Genomic DNA, 16,176 nt, shown 5'->3' with positions numbered 1-16,176 from the left:
GAGATTCCGAGACTGGGCACCCAGCCCCTCAGATGGAGGAGTGGGAGTCAGCTCGTCTCACGGGGCTGGGCTGTCTCGGCCAGAGTTCCGGTGCCTGGGACCCCTGGCACCCAGAAACTCAGATGCTGTGTCCACGTTGCCCTGATGCCCAGACAAGTGGGGGGCCAGGTCCCCAGTTTCTCAGTCAGATGGGCATAGATCATCAGGGTGACAGAAGGCAGAGAAGACTGGATGACGAGGAAGCCACCCTCATTCTCCAGGGAATGGGGTACACGCCCCAGGGCCCCACGAACAGAGCCTGCAAGGACTCAGTCACTGAGGTGCCCCTAGGCATCTTAAGGGGATGTGGACTGGGCAGTTCAGCTCCCAAGCAGAGTGGGGTACGGGGCCTCAGTGGGTTAGAGGACCCAGACGCTCCAAATATTGGGGTCCAGGATCCAGACATTCACACTAATGGGTACAGAATCCAGACACTCCGACTATTGGGGTACTGGACCCAGACACTTAGACTAATGGGGGGTATAGGACCTAGACACACTAATGGGTACAGGAACCAGACACTCCAATTATTGGGGTACAGGACCAAGACACTCCAACTACTGGGGTACAGGATCCAGACACTCCAACTATTGGGGTATAGGACCCAGACACTCCACTAGTGGGGTACAGGACCCACACACCCAGACTCATGGGGTAGGACCCGGACATGTCTTGGGTGGGGGTCCAGCTCTTGGGAAGCACAGGTACAGCCCCAGACACCTGGCCGTAGGGCAGGCAGGCACCCAGCTTGGGAATGAATAGCACATAGAGCCAGAGACAAGGATGAATGGGACACACAACGGGGTGGGGTGGGGGGCAGGGAGGGGTGGATGGGGCACAGGACATCCAAAACCACAGGAGCGAGGCCGCGGGCCCTGACCTGGCACTCAGGCCTATGTGAGACGTGTCAGGGGGCATTCAGCACCCAGGGGCCCCACAAATGGGTACAGACTTTCCAGGAACCAGGTGACCACAGAACAGAGTCCTGGTGTCCAGACTAGTGGGGAGCATGCCCCCGGCACCTTGGGTACGAGGCGAGAGGCTGCCGGAAGTTCAGATGGTCAGGTGTGCCTCCAGGCATCCGCAGGAGTGGGGAAAAGATGCTCTCACAGCAGGGGTGCCCCGATGAACAGATACCCCAAGAGAAGGTGAATGGGGCCCCAAAGATGCAGAGGAACCAGGTCCCGGCCAGTGGGGTCCCAGAGGCCCTTGGGAGACACAGTCAGTGCGGGGAGGGTGCAAGCGGCCCCAGGAGGGAGGGGCCCTGATGCCTGGGTCACGGAGAACCCCAGGTCTCTGACGTGAGTGCTGGTGAGTGGATTACACACTACACGTACAGTCAGACGATGGGATATTGTTCCCTCAATCTCCAGGCGAATGAGGTATAATTCACGCAGATACTCCAAGAAGCGGGATTTGCATCCCATGGAGATCCAGACTCACAGCCCCCAGGCAGACCTTCGGAAGATGGAGAGAAGCTCAAGGAGCCAGCAGCACGATGCCGACACTCGGGGGGGGGGGGGTGCTCGCTCGGGTGACAGGGCGCAGGCCCCTCAGAAGCTCACATGACGTGTACAGGTCCCCTAACACTCCAGTGGCGGGGCGCAGGCACTCGGACGAAGAGGGCGCGGTTAGCCTGAATCAAGGATGACTGGGGCACACACAGGCTGGGACCCAGTGAATGGGCGTGGGGTACCCCAATCCTCGGAGACTGTGGCGAGCCGAGCGCCCGCTCCCATCCTCAGCCCGGGCCCCGCTACGTAGGGCGCCCCAGCTGAGCGGGATGTGGCAGCCGGGTCAGCGCGGGCAGGGTGCATGCGTGCCGTCCCAGCACGTCTCACGGTTCCTTGCCAGCAGCTCCCGGCTCCCCCAAGCCGGCGACTGCCATGAGTTCCAACCTCAAACATTCCCCAAGCAACCTCAAAGGAAGCATCCCCGTCCAGGAGCCCCGCCAGGGTCTCCATGTGGCTCTTGGCTGCCAAGCCGCCGTCTCGGGGGCCGCAGGGCTGGCCTGGGGCTGCCAGCTCTGTTTGGTTTTCCCCTTCCTGCCCTGGAACCTCAGACGCCCGTCTCGCCACGGAGGCGCCCAGATCCGGGGAAAGGCACAAAGGCCCTACACAGTCAGGCTGGGGAGAGTCGCATGCAGGGCAAATGCGCTGCGGGCTGGATCCCGCCGCCCGTGCGCCCCCATCACGCCCACCCACGCACCTCGCTCCCGCAGCGCGGGAGCCTGCATGCCCGCTGCCCTGCCACAGGCCTCCTCTGCGCCCCAGAACTGTTTAGCTGCCTCTTCTAAACCCCCATCTCTGGGTGGGATGAGCAGAGGGGCCCAGGCCTTTTTTAGGGGAACACGTGCCCCAAGAGACACGCACGCCCCCACGTGCCCCTAGAGCCACGCGTGACCAGCAGGGGCACCCACGTGTGCATGCATGCGCACACGTCCCACCTGTCATGTCCCCGGAGCAGCCTCAACCTGGGTTGAGTCTCCCGGAAGTCCTGCCCGGAGAGTCCTGAGGGCTGGCTAAGCACTAACCCGCTCCACGTCTGGCCGCCCGTTGATCACGGGTTTGGAGAGACACCCTGACCCGGGTGGGCCACTCAGAGCGGGGCCCAGGGGAGAGACCAGACCTGGAGTGACTGGACCAGATAAACTGGCCAGAGCAGAACAGAGCTCAGATTACAGGCCCTGCTGGGCCTGCTGAAGCAAGACGTGCCGAGGGTGGGCCAGAGCAGGACTTCCACCCACTGGCTCCACCAGCTGGGGGCAAAGACGTGGACAGAAGGACGTTCAGAAGGCTCTGTGGGCTCCAGAAGTCTGCGGCAGCAGGGCCACGCAGGCCTGGGGAGCTGCCCAGCCAGAGCGAGCGCCCAGCCCCGCACGCCACAGCTCTCCCTCCCGAGGGCCAGTCCTCCTTGGGCTTGGCTCCAGTGGCCCCAGAAAGCTGCTCCCCTCCAAACCCAGACGTCCCTGTGGCTCGGAACACCCCCCTTGGGGTGTAGGACCTTCACTAACCGAGTCCAGCCCGACCTCCCTCCCGCTGCTTCACCCAAAGGTCAGCTCAGATGGGCCAGCGCCTCCTCTGCTAAGGCCTCGAGGAGGGCTCGAGGTGCCCCAGTCCCAGGGGACCCCTGCAGGGGGGCCCCGGGCCGAGATGCCGGGTGCCTCGGTCTCGGGAGGGGCCCTCCTCCCAAGGGAGTTCCCCGACTCCTGAGGGCCAGCAGTTCCGGCCCTGGGGTGGGGCTCCCCGAAGCCCTGCCCCCCCCCCCACCCCCCACCAAGGAGAGTTTCCCTGGTCACTAGAGGCCAAGCAAAGCCACAGGCTCCGAGCATGGGATCCAGTGCCCAGGGTCCGAGAGGAAGTCCTGGACGCCGGGGCGGGGGCACAGGAATTGCAGGCATCAGGTGAGAGTGTGTGACACCTGCGGCGGGGGCTGCCACCCCCAACACTTGAGGGAATCTTGCTCTTTCAGAGGGAGGCCTGCAGAAACTTGGTCCCATCAAAGCATAAAAAATTCCAGTTAGACCAAAGGGGGAAGGGGTCAGTCAGCACAGCTTTGATAGGTGCCCAGCTGACAGGGAAGGCCCTCCCCCTGGGAGAGCTGGCATTCCTGACTCGGGGAGGGTGCAGGGTGGAATCCAGCATAACTCCGGCAGGTCCGAGGGCCAGGGCCGGGAGTGACCAGGGAGGGCTTCCTGGAGAGGTGGAGCTCACTCAGGTCTCCAAGGCCAAGTAGGATGGGCAGGGGGAGGGGGTGGGCAGGTCCTGGAGCAGCCGGAGCAAAGCCTGGCAGCTGGGGTGGGAGTTGGGTGAGGAGGAGGCCGCCCTGCCCGGAAGCAGAGAGCAGAGCAGCTGGGAGGGAGCCCCGGCGGAGGTGGCTGGGGGCTGGGACTCCATTTAGGAAGGATGCCTGTCCCCCCTTTCCTGGGAAAAACAGCCTTAGCACCTGGAGGTTTTCCCCCAGCTGGGCCACAGAAAGCAGACCCCAGGAGGGACTTCCTGCCTTCTGAGGGGTGGGCACGGGAGGTCCCGCCCAGGGGTGGCCCAGGCCAGGAGGGCTTCCAGAGGCATGGCACGGGGACAGGGAGAACCGGGCCGCGCTCACAGGACCTGGAGGGCTTCCCCTGGGGCTCCTGCCTGCCGGAGGGGGGGCTCCTGCAAGTTTCCCCCAGGAGCCGGGGCCTGGAGGCTGGACGGTGGCGTAGCTGGGGCCAGTGGAGCAGACGGCGCCACCTGGTGGCTGTGCGCCAGCCGGAACCCTCACCACCACGGGGACCGGGCAGTCCTGAGGGACCCCCCACCTCCCCAGGCTACAGGGCCCCCCATTGCTTGTGGCTGGTGTGCCCGGGGATCCAGGGTCCTCTCGGGTCAGCTCCCAGGCACCCCCTGTGTTTCTGGGGCTCAACCTTCACCAGGCTGGCCTGGGAATCCTGCCAAGGCAGCAGCACCAAATTCCTGTGACTCGATGCCCACCGCACCCCAGCCAAGCCAAGAACAGGACACTAACCGAGCAGGGGTGCGGGGAGAGGCACACACATGCCCACACACGTATACACACACACACACATGCAGAGGCATGCACACGCAGCCACACGCAGGTACAGGTGTGCACACGTGCATGCACGCACAGATGGAAATTCTGTGATGACAAATGACAACTGACCCCCACATTCTCAACCGTAAGGATCTCGATTGAAGCTATTTTAATTCCAGAGCACACCTTGACTCTGACATTTCAACAAATGAAGATGGGCTTTAAATCCCACAAGGGCAGCAGGGCCTCTCTGCCTTGACCACTGGGCTGCTCCAGGGACCCCTGCGGACCGTCGGCTCTCAGGCCAGCCCACGCCACCAGCCGCCACCAGGGGCGCTCTACCAGCTGACCTGGGAGTGTCCTTGGGAGGAGGGCGGGCAGTGGCCAGAGGGGCGGCCGAGACCTGTGAGTCCCCTGAGTGCACCCCACTGCACCACACGGGCCTCGCCCGGTGGCCCCCCAGCCACAACCCGCTCCATAATTTGTGGGGCCCAGGCAGGAAACGTACAGCCTCTAGTTCCAAAGGGTTAGAACTTTAAGTCGGCTGCAGCAGGCAGTAAAGCAAGCCGGGCCCTCCTTCTGAGCCGGGGCAGGTACACAGGCCGCCTCGACGTCCCTTCCTTGCGTGTGTGGACCACCCCCGGCCTGGCCTCTGCCCTGCTGCGAGCCTCAGATGGCTTATCCTCCAAAGACCTCACGGGGACAAGACACGCGCGTTTGCGGGGGAAGGGGAGGCCGAGCTGGGGCCTGGGCACCCCGCTTTGAGCTGTGGCCCCTCATGCAAACAGGTTGGCTTGGTGCTGGCAGTGGGGCATTTATGCCGTGTGCATGGGGGGTGGGGGGGTCTCTGAGATCACGGTGGGGCTGCTTCGGTCCCTCCCCAGGCTGGCACGCGGCTGGGCAGGGAGCGCGGAGGGGCAGGGACCCGGCTCTGTTGCCTGGTTATTCCTGGAGTGGGGCCTGGGCTTGGTCCTTGGGACTTGGCTGCCACTGGCCCTGGGAGGAAGGGCAGCCGGGAGAGGCTGAGCCAGAGAGACTAGCCGTGGGCCTGGGGTCCCAGCGTGCGGGCTGAGCCGGTCCTTGCCAGGCGCACTCCTCCTCGGGCCCCAGGCGCGCAGCCGAGCCGGGCCCACCCTCCTTCCCACCCCCGAGCAAGCAGGCGGAGCTCTGAAGGGCGGCAGGGCAGGTAGTAGGCAGGAATGTTCTGGCTGCTCCCAGCTACACTCGCCCCTGCCTGCCCCCACCTCACCCTCCTCCCCAGGCGCCAGGAATGCACCTTCAGCCCAGACTTGCTCACACGGAGCTCCCGCAGGCAGCCGACCCCCACTCCTCGCCCCTTCCGTCCCCCATGACCCTAGCAGAGCCCCTACCCCTCAGGGCCTCCATCCCCAGGCTCCCAGTTGCTCCAGGGCCGGGGACCCACACGTAAACGCGCTCCACCTATGTCAGTGGCAAACCATGGTGGGCCCGAGGTCGGGGGGGGGCCAGGATGGGACCCCAGCAGCGACCACCAGGAGGGCCCAGGGCCCAGGGAGAGAGGTCAGGTGGGAGGGAGCTTCCTGGAGGGAGAGGCCCTGTGGTGAGGAGAGGGAGGGCTCCTCGGCGAGGACCAGTGAGGCCAGGGCCTGGGCTGCGCAGGCCTGGCCCGCTTGGCTGGGCTGGGGGAGGTGGTAGGAGGCCAGGCCTGTGGCAGCTAAGCCCACACCTCGGCCAAGGCCCAGCGCCCACCTCCCGTCGGTGCCATTCGGAACCCTCGCCCCCGCCGCCCCGGGCTGCCTCCTTGCCCAGGCAGGCTGAGCTGGCTGCTGCTGGGCAGATGGGACGGTAGGCAGGGCCCCAAGGGGCCACCCTCACAAGTGACCTCGCTGCCCCGGCCGTTTGCTCCAGGCCAGCAGGGTGAGGAGATGGGGCGCCCCCCAGGCCCCCACAGCGCCCGGGCCCCGGCGGGCTCCACGGCTGTACCCGGGCTCGTTCCGGACCTGGTCGCCCGGATCCCCTGTGAGTTTCGGGACCTCTGGGAGGGGCGTGGGGATGGCCCGGCCGGGCGGGTGGCAGCCGCTGTCCGTGGATGCCTCTCAGGCCCATCTCTGTGCTCCCCCCGCCCCGCCCCCAGGGCCCCGCTGGGCGCTCACAGCCACTGCGGTCGTGGCTGGCGTCCTCGTTGTTTCCTGCCTGCTCTGTGCCATCTGCTGCTGCCGCGGCCGCCACAGGAAAAAGCCCAGAGACGAGGAGGCCGTGGGCCTGGGCAGCGCCTGCAGCACCATCAACACCCACCTGGTGAGAAGCGGGCACCCAGCTGGGTCAGTGCCGGGAGGCAGCTCAAGGTCCAGGCTCGGGGACGAGCTCAGCCCCCAGCATGGTCTGGTCTGCCCAGAGCAGAGGCAGGCGAGGCCGCCTGGCCGGCGAGGCGATGAACAAGGTGAGCGAGGGCGTGGGCTGCAGGAGCCACAGCAGTTCTGGAGGAGGGCAGTGGCTGAGAGGTGGACTTGGGGCAGTTACGGCCGGTCCCGCGGAGCTGAGCTGGGGTGTGAGCCCTTTTGGTGGCCTGGCCTGGAGGTTTGACCCATCGTGGACCCGCTGCCTGGAACGCCGGGGCTCTGATGGGGGCACGGTCCCAGCAGCACCTGTCGCCAGCCCCTGTGATACCACCCAGGTGCAGCCAGATGTGGATAACCTGGAGCCTGGCCCCGGGGGGCCCCAGCAGTGGGAGCGCCTGCAGCCGTCCGTGGAGCACGACGTTGGAAGCCAGGCGGTGCGGGGCCCCGGGGACGTGCGGGATTTTGGAGGGGCGATGGGGGAAGGGTGGGCACTGGGTGCTGGGTGGTGCGGGGCTGACCAGGAAGGGGGCCCTGGCTGAAACACCCCCTGGCTCCTAGATCAAGGTGGGCCTCAAGCAAGCTGCACGGCGGGCCCCTGCGCCCGCGTCAGCCTCTCCCCTGAGGCCGGGTGCAGGCACGAGACGAAGGTGCACCGTGGTACCCTCTGCCCCACGTTCGAGGAGACCCGCTCCTTCCACGTGAGTCGGGGCTGGATGGCCAGGGGCCTGGGCCGGGCGGCGGGGGACGCTCACACCCCTCCCCACGGGTCCCCCGTGGGGCTGCCCCGGACCACCCCGCGGGTGCAGGTGCCCCTCCCAGCACGAGCCTCTGGGCGTGCTCAGCCTGCCGCTGGGCACCGTGGATCTGCAGCCCACGAGCCCTGGAGCTCTGGCACCCTCTGGGCCCGCCCAGCGCTGCCGAGGTGTGCCTGCTGACCACTGGGCTCCAGTCCCGCCCTGCCCGGTGTGCCCGGCGGGGAAGCTGAGGCCCTTCTTGCTGCCCGCAGCCCGAGCAGTTGGGCGAGGTGTGCTTCTCGCTCTAGTACGTGCCCGGCTCGGGCCGGCTGACCGTGGTCGTGCTGGAGGCCCGAGGCCTGAGCCCGGTTCTGGCAGGTGAGAGCCGGACCTGCCCCTCCACGTGGACGGAGGGAGCCCTGTGCTCAGCCCTCAGACCTGGGACGCCCTATGATCCCTTTCACTTGCCCAGAGCCCTACGTGAAGGTCCAGCTTGTGCTGAACCAGAGGAAGTGGAAGAAGAGAAAGACATCTGCCAGGAAGGGCACGGCCACCCCTTACTTCAACGAGGCCTTCACCTTCCTTGTGCCTTTCAGCCAGATCCAGGTGGGCTGCCTGGAGGAGGGGGCTGATGGAACCTCGCTCAGGGCCAAACTGACAGCTGTCTTTCTCCCCCTTCCACCGCACCTCGGCCTGCCTCTACCCAGAGTGTGGCTCTGGTGCTGGCCGTCTGGGCCCGGGGTCCACAGTTCCGGGCCAAGCCCGTGAGCAAGGTTCTGCTGGGCGCCCGGGCCTCTGGTCAACCCCTACAGCACTGGGCAGACATGCTGGCCCATGCCCGGCGGCCCATCGCCCAGTGGCACCGCCTGCAGCCGGCCAGGGAGGTGGACAGGGCCCTGGCCTTGCAGCCCCACCTGCGCCTGCCCTTGCCTGGCTCCTGAAAGCAGCCCCGGCCCTCGGTCTCCCTGGGCTGGGCCACGGGCCCCGTGCAGGCTGGCCTGGGGACCCACCATAATAAACGCCTTCTCCCCCGTGGCTGTGCGTCCTTCCTGAGCCCCATGGACACAGCAGGGCCAGGGACTCCACCGACATCGCCACGGCCCCCTCCCAAGGACAAGGAGAGGGTCTCCTCTCCGGGCTCAGCCAGCCCTGAGGGCTCTGACCCATGCCTGACCCCTGAGTGAGGATGAAGGGGCCCTTCCAGGCCCTAGGGGGATGATACTGGGAGATGGGAAGCCCTCCCCGTCGGTAGCAGCTGGAGGGTCAGGGCCCCTGGGGACACAGTGGGCAAGTGGGAGATATTTGGGGGATGGTGACAGTGGACAGAGGGGAACCCAATCCCAGGGACCGCCCCAGCCCCCGAGGGGCCCCCAAACCCTCCGGATGGTGACTGCGGGGCGTCCCCTTCACGAGCAGCAGGGGGCAGTAGATGCCTTCGGAAGCCGCCCCGGGCCTTTGGGGGCTCAGCCTGGCCCGGAAAGCAGCTCTAATCCCCGCACATCTGGACGGCTTTAGCTCTCCCTGACCCTCCCCATGGCCCGAGAAGCCGGCAGGGCTGGGGCCATGCACCCCCAGCTCAGAGGGTGCCAAGTCATGGTTATCCGGATGCCTCTGCTGGGTGGGGGCCCGGGCGGGGGGCGCAGGCCTGGACCGGGGTGAGAAGGGCAGTGCCGGGCCTGCCTGGGGCAGCCAGGCGGGCCCCAGGCCCCCTCGGGTCAGGGAGAGGTTCCCAGGTGGGTGGCGCCGAAATCCTGGGTTTGAAGGATGTGTTCCGAGCTGTGCAGGGAGCCGGCCCGTGGGCAGGGCGGTCCAGGCAAGGCTGCACGTCCGTCCAGGCGCGCCCCCATCCTGCTCCTGGGTGGGAAGCTGGGATCACGCCCGTGGAGGGCAGCCCTGCCCCAGAGACCCTGGCTACTGCCGCAGGCCCCAGAGGCCGTGTTTGGGGGTCCGGCCTTGCCCCAGGCCAGCTTGGGGATGGGAGGACATGGCCAGCTCATGCCCGAGACGCCCGCTGGGTTGGAGGGGGCGATAAGAAGCAGAGTGCGAGGCAGCTGCTGTTCCCCAGGGGGCCCGGAGCCCTGGGGAAGCCGAGGAAAGCAGTGTGGACCCTGACTCCGAACAAGTGGGGTCGGGTCGGAGTGACCCCTTGGCTGACCCCTAAGCTGTGCGCCACGGCTGCTGAGGCCGTCGTCCTGTCCTCAGGCTCCTTGTAAGATACAAGGGAGGCATCTTAAGTCGTCACTGAGCCCTAAATAGACCAACCCAACCTCAGCACCACTCCCCCCCCCCCCCCCACCACAACCAAGACTTCTTGGCCTGGATGGCAGCACGAGGCTGGGCCGGGCCAGGCAGCCTGGGCAGGTGGGGAGGTCCCTGTGCCCCCATTGGTCTGAGGAGGACTCCATGCCCTTTCTGAGCAGGGGCCCAGCCTGGGGGAGGCCATTTATACCCCTCCCCCTGGGCCCACCAGCCCAACTCGCCGCTGCCGGCCTGACCCCGCTTCCCAGCGCTGCCGCCCAGACGTGAGGTGAGGCCGGCCCGGAGGCCGGGACAGGCCCTGCTCGAGCTCGCTTGCAGGAAGACTTCCCGGGGCGGGGGTCTGGGGGCCAGGGCCGCCGCCAGCAGCCTCTCTGGGGGTCTTCCACGGAGCAGGGGGCGAGAGGCAGATGCATCCGGAGGCAGGCTGGGGTGGCGAAGGGGCCCCGGCCAGCACCCCGACGGCCAGGCCTCACCACTGGGACACAGGAAGGGGGTTTTACGGATTGAGGGACCCCAGGCCCAACTGGCGGGCCGTTTCTTATATGCACTTGGGGCAGAAGCTCAAAGAGCAGAGCTAAAAATAACTGGTCGCTCCGGCGGCACCTGCGATGGCCGGACCCCCCCCCCCCTCCCTCGGGGACAGCTGCAGCGACTCCAGGCCCGCCTGGGACATTTTGGGAACACTTTCTCCTCTTACTCCTCCCCTCCCCCGGGGAATTCCAAGAAGTGTCCCCCAAGGAGGTGGGGGGTTGGGCGGGGCTGCGGGAGGTTAGTGTGTGAGGTGAGGTGCTGCACCCCCAGAGCTGGGGTCCTGGACCGTGGCCCTAACACCCCTCCCCTTTCCCTCCCACAGGCTCTAAGCCCAGGACTTCAAGATGGGCGAGTAAGTGTAGCCCCTCAAGCCCGGTGCCCCTACTGCCCACCCCACTCCCCACTGGGCGAGGGTCTCCCCATCTCCCCGCCAGGCCGCCTCCCGCCCGCCCCATCACACAGCCCCGTGGCAGGGCCCTAACCTCTCTTCTCTCTCCCCCCCCCCCCCACCCACCACCTGCCCCCCTGGAACAGTAAGGAGGTGAGTACCTGCTTGGGGGTGAAACACGGAGGGGGTGGGACCCCCAACTCAGGAGAGGTCAGAGGTCGGAGTTCCAAGGCCCAGGGAGGCCGCCCAGCCCTCCCCCCTCTGTGAAAATGCCTCACCCGCACCACCCCCCCCCCCCCCCCCCCGCCCCCCGGAGACACTGACAAACAGAGGAAGCGGCTGCCGGTGCCCCAGTGCTCCCGGAGCAGGGGAAGTGCGGCTGCGGCCTGCTCACTGGGGACTCGCTTCTTCTTTCTGATGGCTGCCTCCCCTCCCCCCGCCTCCTGGGCCCCGCCAGCATCCCCCTGCCTCAGAAGCACAGCCTCTTCCCCCGACCCCAGTCCTCCCAACCTGAAGGGCCACCCGGGCAGAGGGTCACCGTGCAGTGCCGTGTCCTGGGCCCAGCCTCCCCCACCAGGCCCAGGCCCAGGCCCAGCCGGCCCTCGGGCAGGACCCCCTGGCTGGGCGGGCGAGCCCTGCCGACCCTGACTCTCCCTCCTGCATCTTCTCCCTGCCCTGCAGAAGCACGACAGGGCCATCACGGCCCGCAGACAGCACCTGAAGGTAGGTGCGGGCCTGGGGAGGGCCGCCCGGGCGTCTGCAGGCTGGCGTGCTGCAGCCCCTCACCACCGCCTACCCCTCGCCCCCCCAACCCCCCAGAGCATCATGCTTCAGATCGCAGCCACGGAGCTGCAGAAGGAGGAGAGCCGCCGGGAGACGGAGAAGGAGAGCTACCTGGCCGAGCACTGCCCGCCGCTGCACATTCCCAGCTCCATGGCCGAGGTGCAGGTACCCAGGCCCGCCCGCCCGCCCACGCAGCCCCTACCCACCGCCCCGTCTCCCCCTCGGTCCAGAGGGCAAGCAGGGTGGTCAGGGCGGGTGGAGGCCGAGTGTGGGGATGGCCACCCACCCACGGCCCCCGCCCCCAGGAGCTCTGCCATCAGCTGCACACCAAGATCAACGCGGCCGAGGAGGAGAAGTACGACATGGAGGTGAAGGTCCAGAAGAGCTCCAAGGAGGTGAGGGGAGGGGGAGGGGGAGGGGGACACGGTGGGGGGGGGGCGCCCCGACTGTGAGGCCCTGGCCCCCGCCACCTCCTGCCCAGCCTTGCTGCCCACCCCGCAGCTGGAGGACCTGAGCCAGAAGCTGTTCGACCTGAGAGGCAAGTTCAAGAGGCCCCCACTGAGAAGGGTGCGCATGTCTGCCGATGCCATGCTGAAGGCGCTGCTGGGCTCCAAGCACAAGGTGTGCATGGACCTGAGGAGCAACCTCAAGCAGGTCAAGAAGGAGGACACCGAGAAGGTAGGGTCCCCACCTCTCGCAACCCTCCTGCCGGGCCGGCTCAGACGCCGGACGGGTCAGCCGGGATGGGATTTGGAGGGGAAGCGAGGCTGGAGGTGGTGGGCCTGAGCCCTCTCCCGGCCCGCCCGCAGGAGCGGGACCTGCGCGACGTGGGTGACTGGAGGAAGAACATCGAGGAGAAGTCGGGCATGGAGGGCCGCAAGAAGATGTTCGAGTCCGAGTCCTAGGCCGCCCGCCGCCCGTTCCCGCCCGAGGCCCTCCGAGTCCTGCTCAGCTCCCGTCAATAAAGGATTCCAATCCCCATGACTGCTCTGCTCTGCTCTGGTCCGGCCCTGCCCCAGCCTCTCTGCCCACAGGCCGCCGTGAGAAGGCCTCTGAGACCGGGGACCCCGGGCTGGGGGTGGAGGAGCCACACAGGGGCTTCGGGGGACTTCGGCTGGGCTGGGACCCCACCCACCCGCCTGCCGCCTGGGGCTGCTTGGTGATGTTGGTGTCAGACCCTGTAGGCTTGGACACAGGTGCCCGGGCCATGTCAGAGCCACTTCCCTAGATGACCATTGGTCCATTGTCACTGTCACCATGAAGGTCCCCACAGGGCCCAGAGACCCTGTCCCTGTGGCACAAGTCCAGGCAGGGGCCTCGTGGGCCTGTGTCCCGTGCCCTGTGGGCAGCCCCTTCCTCCCAGGCTGCTCCTCCCCACACCACCCCCCACCCCCCGCCACCAGGGGGCCCGCGGGGCAGTCCTGGATCAGCTGGCCCTCCGGGGAGTCTTGAGCGCGTGGGGCAGGGGCACGCCGGGCTGGGGTCCGTGCTCCCACTGGAGGCTGATGACAGGCCCAGCTGGCCTGACACCGGGCCCGGTGAGAGGGCTAGCTTCTCCCTTCTGCACGGCCCCCGGCCCTGGCCCACGCCACACATCAAGGGACGATGTCCCCGACGGGCCCCGACACAAATGTCACGGCAAGGCCGCTGCCAGCCTCCTCTGTGAGGGGTGACGCCGCGGTCCGCCAAGGTCCTGCGCTCAGATCTTTGGTGCGGAGCCCGGGGAGGCCAGGCTGCGGCCCCTGGTGCCCTGATGGAGCGGCTGTCCGCCCTGCCCTTGCCCTCCGGAGGCCCCTGCGATTGATGTGCCGGGGGCCGGAGCCTTGAGCCTCAAGGGACAGACGTCAGCCTGCCCCGCCGGCCTTGGCCAGGACTGCTCCCCGCCCCCGCGGCAGCCCAGGGATCAGCTCCCTCCTGCGAGCAGCTCCCCACAGGCCCTGGCCGGTCTCGTCAGGCCCCCGGGCCCGGGCCTGGTGCCTGGGCTGCCTTTCCTCTCACGGATGCAGGGTAGAGGGGACCCCTCGACGTCCGTGGCTGAGGCTCAGCCCGTGCGGAGTCCGGAGCAGGCAGGGCAGGCAGCGACTTCAAGGAGTGAGTGGGTTTGGGCAGTGAGAGCTGCCAGTGATAGAGGCAGTGCCCGCCTCGGACCCTGCAGATGAACCGGGCAGCTGTGCAGGGGCCGTGCCGCCGGCAAAGGGAGCGCGAACCTATGCCCAGGGCCACGGCGGGTGCAGGGACCCCAAGGATGTGGTTCCCATAGGCAGGACCCAACTCCGTCAGATGTGGAAAATGGTCTTCTTTTCAAAAGGCAAGGAAATGTCAAACACAGAATTCCAGACAGTGATTCCCCGGGGCGGGGGGCCAAGCCGGGGACAGGTGGGGTGGAAACACGGAGGCAGAAGCAGGTTTGGGGGATGATGACGTAATTCTTGGGCAGAGCAGTGGATTTATGGGTGCTTGTTACATTTTCCAACGAATGAGTGAATTGAAAGAGAAGCATGCAAACCAAACCAAGCCAGCAAACATCTGGCCAGCGCCGCTCGGCCCGGCTCCACGCCCCTCTGCGACCCTCTGCCACCGCCCGTGCCGGGTGACCCAGTGTCCCTGCAGCCGTGTGGACGTGGGGCTGAATGGGGCAATTCTGGGGAAGTGCATAGGCCAGCACCTTCTAGAAAGATCTCTGCAGGGTGGAGAACGGGGGAGGCTGGAGGTGGGAGAGGGGAGAGGGGCCACTGTCATCTCCTGGGGTGGAGGGCGGTGGTGGATGGAGAGAGATTCAAGAGGCGGGGCCCCCAGGACTTGGTGGACGGGGGAGAAGGGGCACCCAGGCCGGTGCTGAGGGGGAGAGGGCGGAGGGGTGTTCTCCAGGGCAGGAGCCTGGGGCAGGTGAGGGGCTGGCTTTGGGCTGAGATTTGGGGGGCTGGGGAACGTGGCAGTTCCCAGGCACAGACAGCTGGGTGCAGGGGTCCGGGCTGGAGACGGGGTCTGGGCGTCCTCAGACGTGAGTACTGGGCGATGTCCCTGACAGTGGACGGAGCGAGACAGCAACCCCTGGAGGGCCCGAGCTGGACGCAGGGCAGCAGGAGGAGGGCAGCAAAGGTGCAGCGGACATGGCCCACTCCGTGGGTGATGCTGGAGGTCAGGGAGGGAACGCAGCCACAGGAAACCCCGGGGGACGCGGCTCGGCTGGACTGCGGTGGCAGGCGAGGCTGGCGGGCACGCTCCTGCGCGGTGCAGGGCGTATGCGGGATTGTGCCCGCAGCTCTCTCCCCAGCCTGCCCCTGCGAGTGCGCCCGGGCCCCCGGGCCTTGGTCCCTACACTGTCCTCCAGGAAGGGACCAGGGCTCCGGGAGGAATGGCTGACCACAGGGACAGCCAGCACACAGAGAGCCTGGACCCTCTCGGTGAGCCAGAAAGGAAGTGGGTAGAACAAACAAAAAACAAAGTCACCGAGGGGAGCCGGTCACAAGGACACAGACTGGCCGGTGAGATGACCGTGGTGTTTCACGTCCGCTAGACTGAGGTTGGTGTCTGCACTGTGGTCAGGGGAGAGGGCGGCTCCAGTTTTAGGAAACAGGCCATGAGGGCCTTAGGAGTAGAGGAAGGGAGAGACAGAGAGGCAGCGACAGCAGGTGACGGAGTTAAAGATGCTCTTTGTGTTAATCTTGAAACTTTTCTGTCAGTTTGAAATCATTTACCCCAATTAAACTTTCCTTTAAATGTCAAAACAAGAACACTCTTTTTTTTTTTTTTTTTAAATTAATTAATTAATTAAATTTTGGCTGCATTGGGTCTTCATTGCTGCGCACGGGCTTTCTCCAGTTGTGGCGAGCGGGGGCTACTCTTCGTTGCGGTGCGCGGGCTTCTCGTTGTGGTGGCTTCTGGTGTTGCAGAGCACGGGCTCTAGGCGCACGGGCTTCAGTAGTTGTGGCACACGGGCTCAGTAGTTGTGGCTCGCGGGCTCTAGAGCGCAGGCTCAGTAGTTGTGGCACACGGGCTTAGTTGTTCTGTGGCACGTGGGATCTTCCTAGACCAGGGCTCGAACCCATGTCCCCTGCATTGGCAGGCAGATTCTTAACCACTGCACCACCAGGGAAGCCCCTAAACAAGAACACTCTTAAGCAACCACAAAATAGATGAAGCAAAATCAACAAAGATGAATCGCCCAGACTTCTGAAGATGGAGATGTGGGCAGAAGAGCCCAGAGAGCTCGGGAGACAGGGCGGGAGATGGGGCGGGGCCAGCGGGCTGTTGACAGGGCGGCGGGCTTGATGGAGGTGGGGGACTCAGACAGGGGTCTCGGGAGGGCTCCAGATGCGCCCTTCTTCAGCGGGTTGGGTGAGTGCAGTGGGCCAGAGAGACGGGGCAGGGCGGGCGGTGCCAGCCTCGGGGGATGGGGCGGAGCCGGGGGTCCACTTGGAAGTGGGCGGAGGCGTGAGGACTAGTATGGGTTGCGGTCCCCCTGGGTTCCCTGCACCTGTGGGACAGGCCTCCCTTCCCCCTCCACCTGTACCCCCACCTGGCCAGGGGGAAGCCAGCGTGGCCCGGAGGACACAGAGCTTCTCCGTGAGCCTCCACCTGCAGGGCTTCA

General features: G+C 66.4%; 2 protein-coding genes across 2 annotated transcripts; both read left to right on the top strand.

The window, feature by feature from the left end:
* Window positions 1-6,301: 6,301 nt before the first annotated feature.
* On the top strand, window positions 6,302-8,650 carry SYT8 (synaptotagmin 8). The gene is given in 10 exon segments (XM_059932342.1): window positions 6,302-6,570; window positions 6,686-6,849; window positions 7,226-7,324; window positions 7,449-7,470; window positions 7,473-7,663; window positions 7,710-7,763; window positions 7,765-7,812; window positions 7,897-8,002; window positions 8,097-8,230; window positions 8,332-8,650. Coding segments are annotated over 10 exon segments (1,146 nt in total). The 5' UTR covers window positions 6,302-6,476; the 3' UTR covers window positions 8,566-8,650.
* Window positions 8,651-11,369: 2,719 nt separating this feature from the next.
* TNNI2 (troponin I2, fast skeletal type) lies at window positions 11,370-12,566 on the top strand. Its single transcript, XM_059932341.1, has 5 exons — window positions 11,370-11,525; window positions 11,622-11,750; window positions 11,891-11,980; window positions 12,087-12,263; window positions 12,395-12,566. The coding sequence occupies exons 2-5, from the start codon at window positions 11,628-11,630 to the stop codon at window positions 12,488-12,490; spliced, it is 486 nt and encodes a 161-aa protein (XP_059788324.1). The 5' UTR covers window positions 11,370-11,525; window positions 11,622-11,627; the 3' UTR covers window positions 12,491-12,566.
* The last annotated feature ends 3,610 nt before the right edge of the window (window positions 12,567-16,176 follow it).

The sequence above is a fragment of the Balaenoptera ricei genome, chromosome 8 (genome assembly GCF_028023285.1).
Source record: "Balaenoptera ricei isolate mBalRic1 chromosome 8, mBalRic1.hap2, whole genome shotgun sequence".
Classification (NCBI taxonomy): Eukaryota; Metazoa; Chordata; class Mammalia; order Artiodactyla; family Balaenopteridae; genus Balaenoptera; species Balaenoptera ricei.
The sequence above is the reverse complement of the archived record's forward strand: the minus strand, read 5'-3'. Positions and strand labels throughout refer to the sequence as shown.

Coding starts and splice junctions, on each gene's coding strand:
- TNNI2 (XM_059932341.1), top strand. CDS start 11,628: ATGCTTCAGATCGCAGCCACGGAGCTGCAGAAGGAGGAGAGCCGCCGG. Junction 11,751..11,890: donor GCTCCATGGCCGAGGTGCAG/GTACCCAGGCCC, acceptor CCCCGCCCCCAG/GAGCTCTGCCATCAGCTGCA. Junction 11,981..12,086: donor TCCAGAAGAGCTCCAAGGAG/GTGAGGGGAGGG, acceptor CCCACCCCGCAG/CTGGAGGACCTGAGCCAGAA.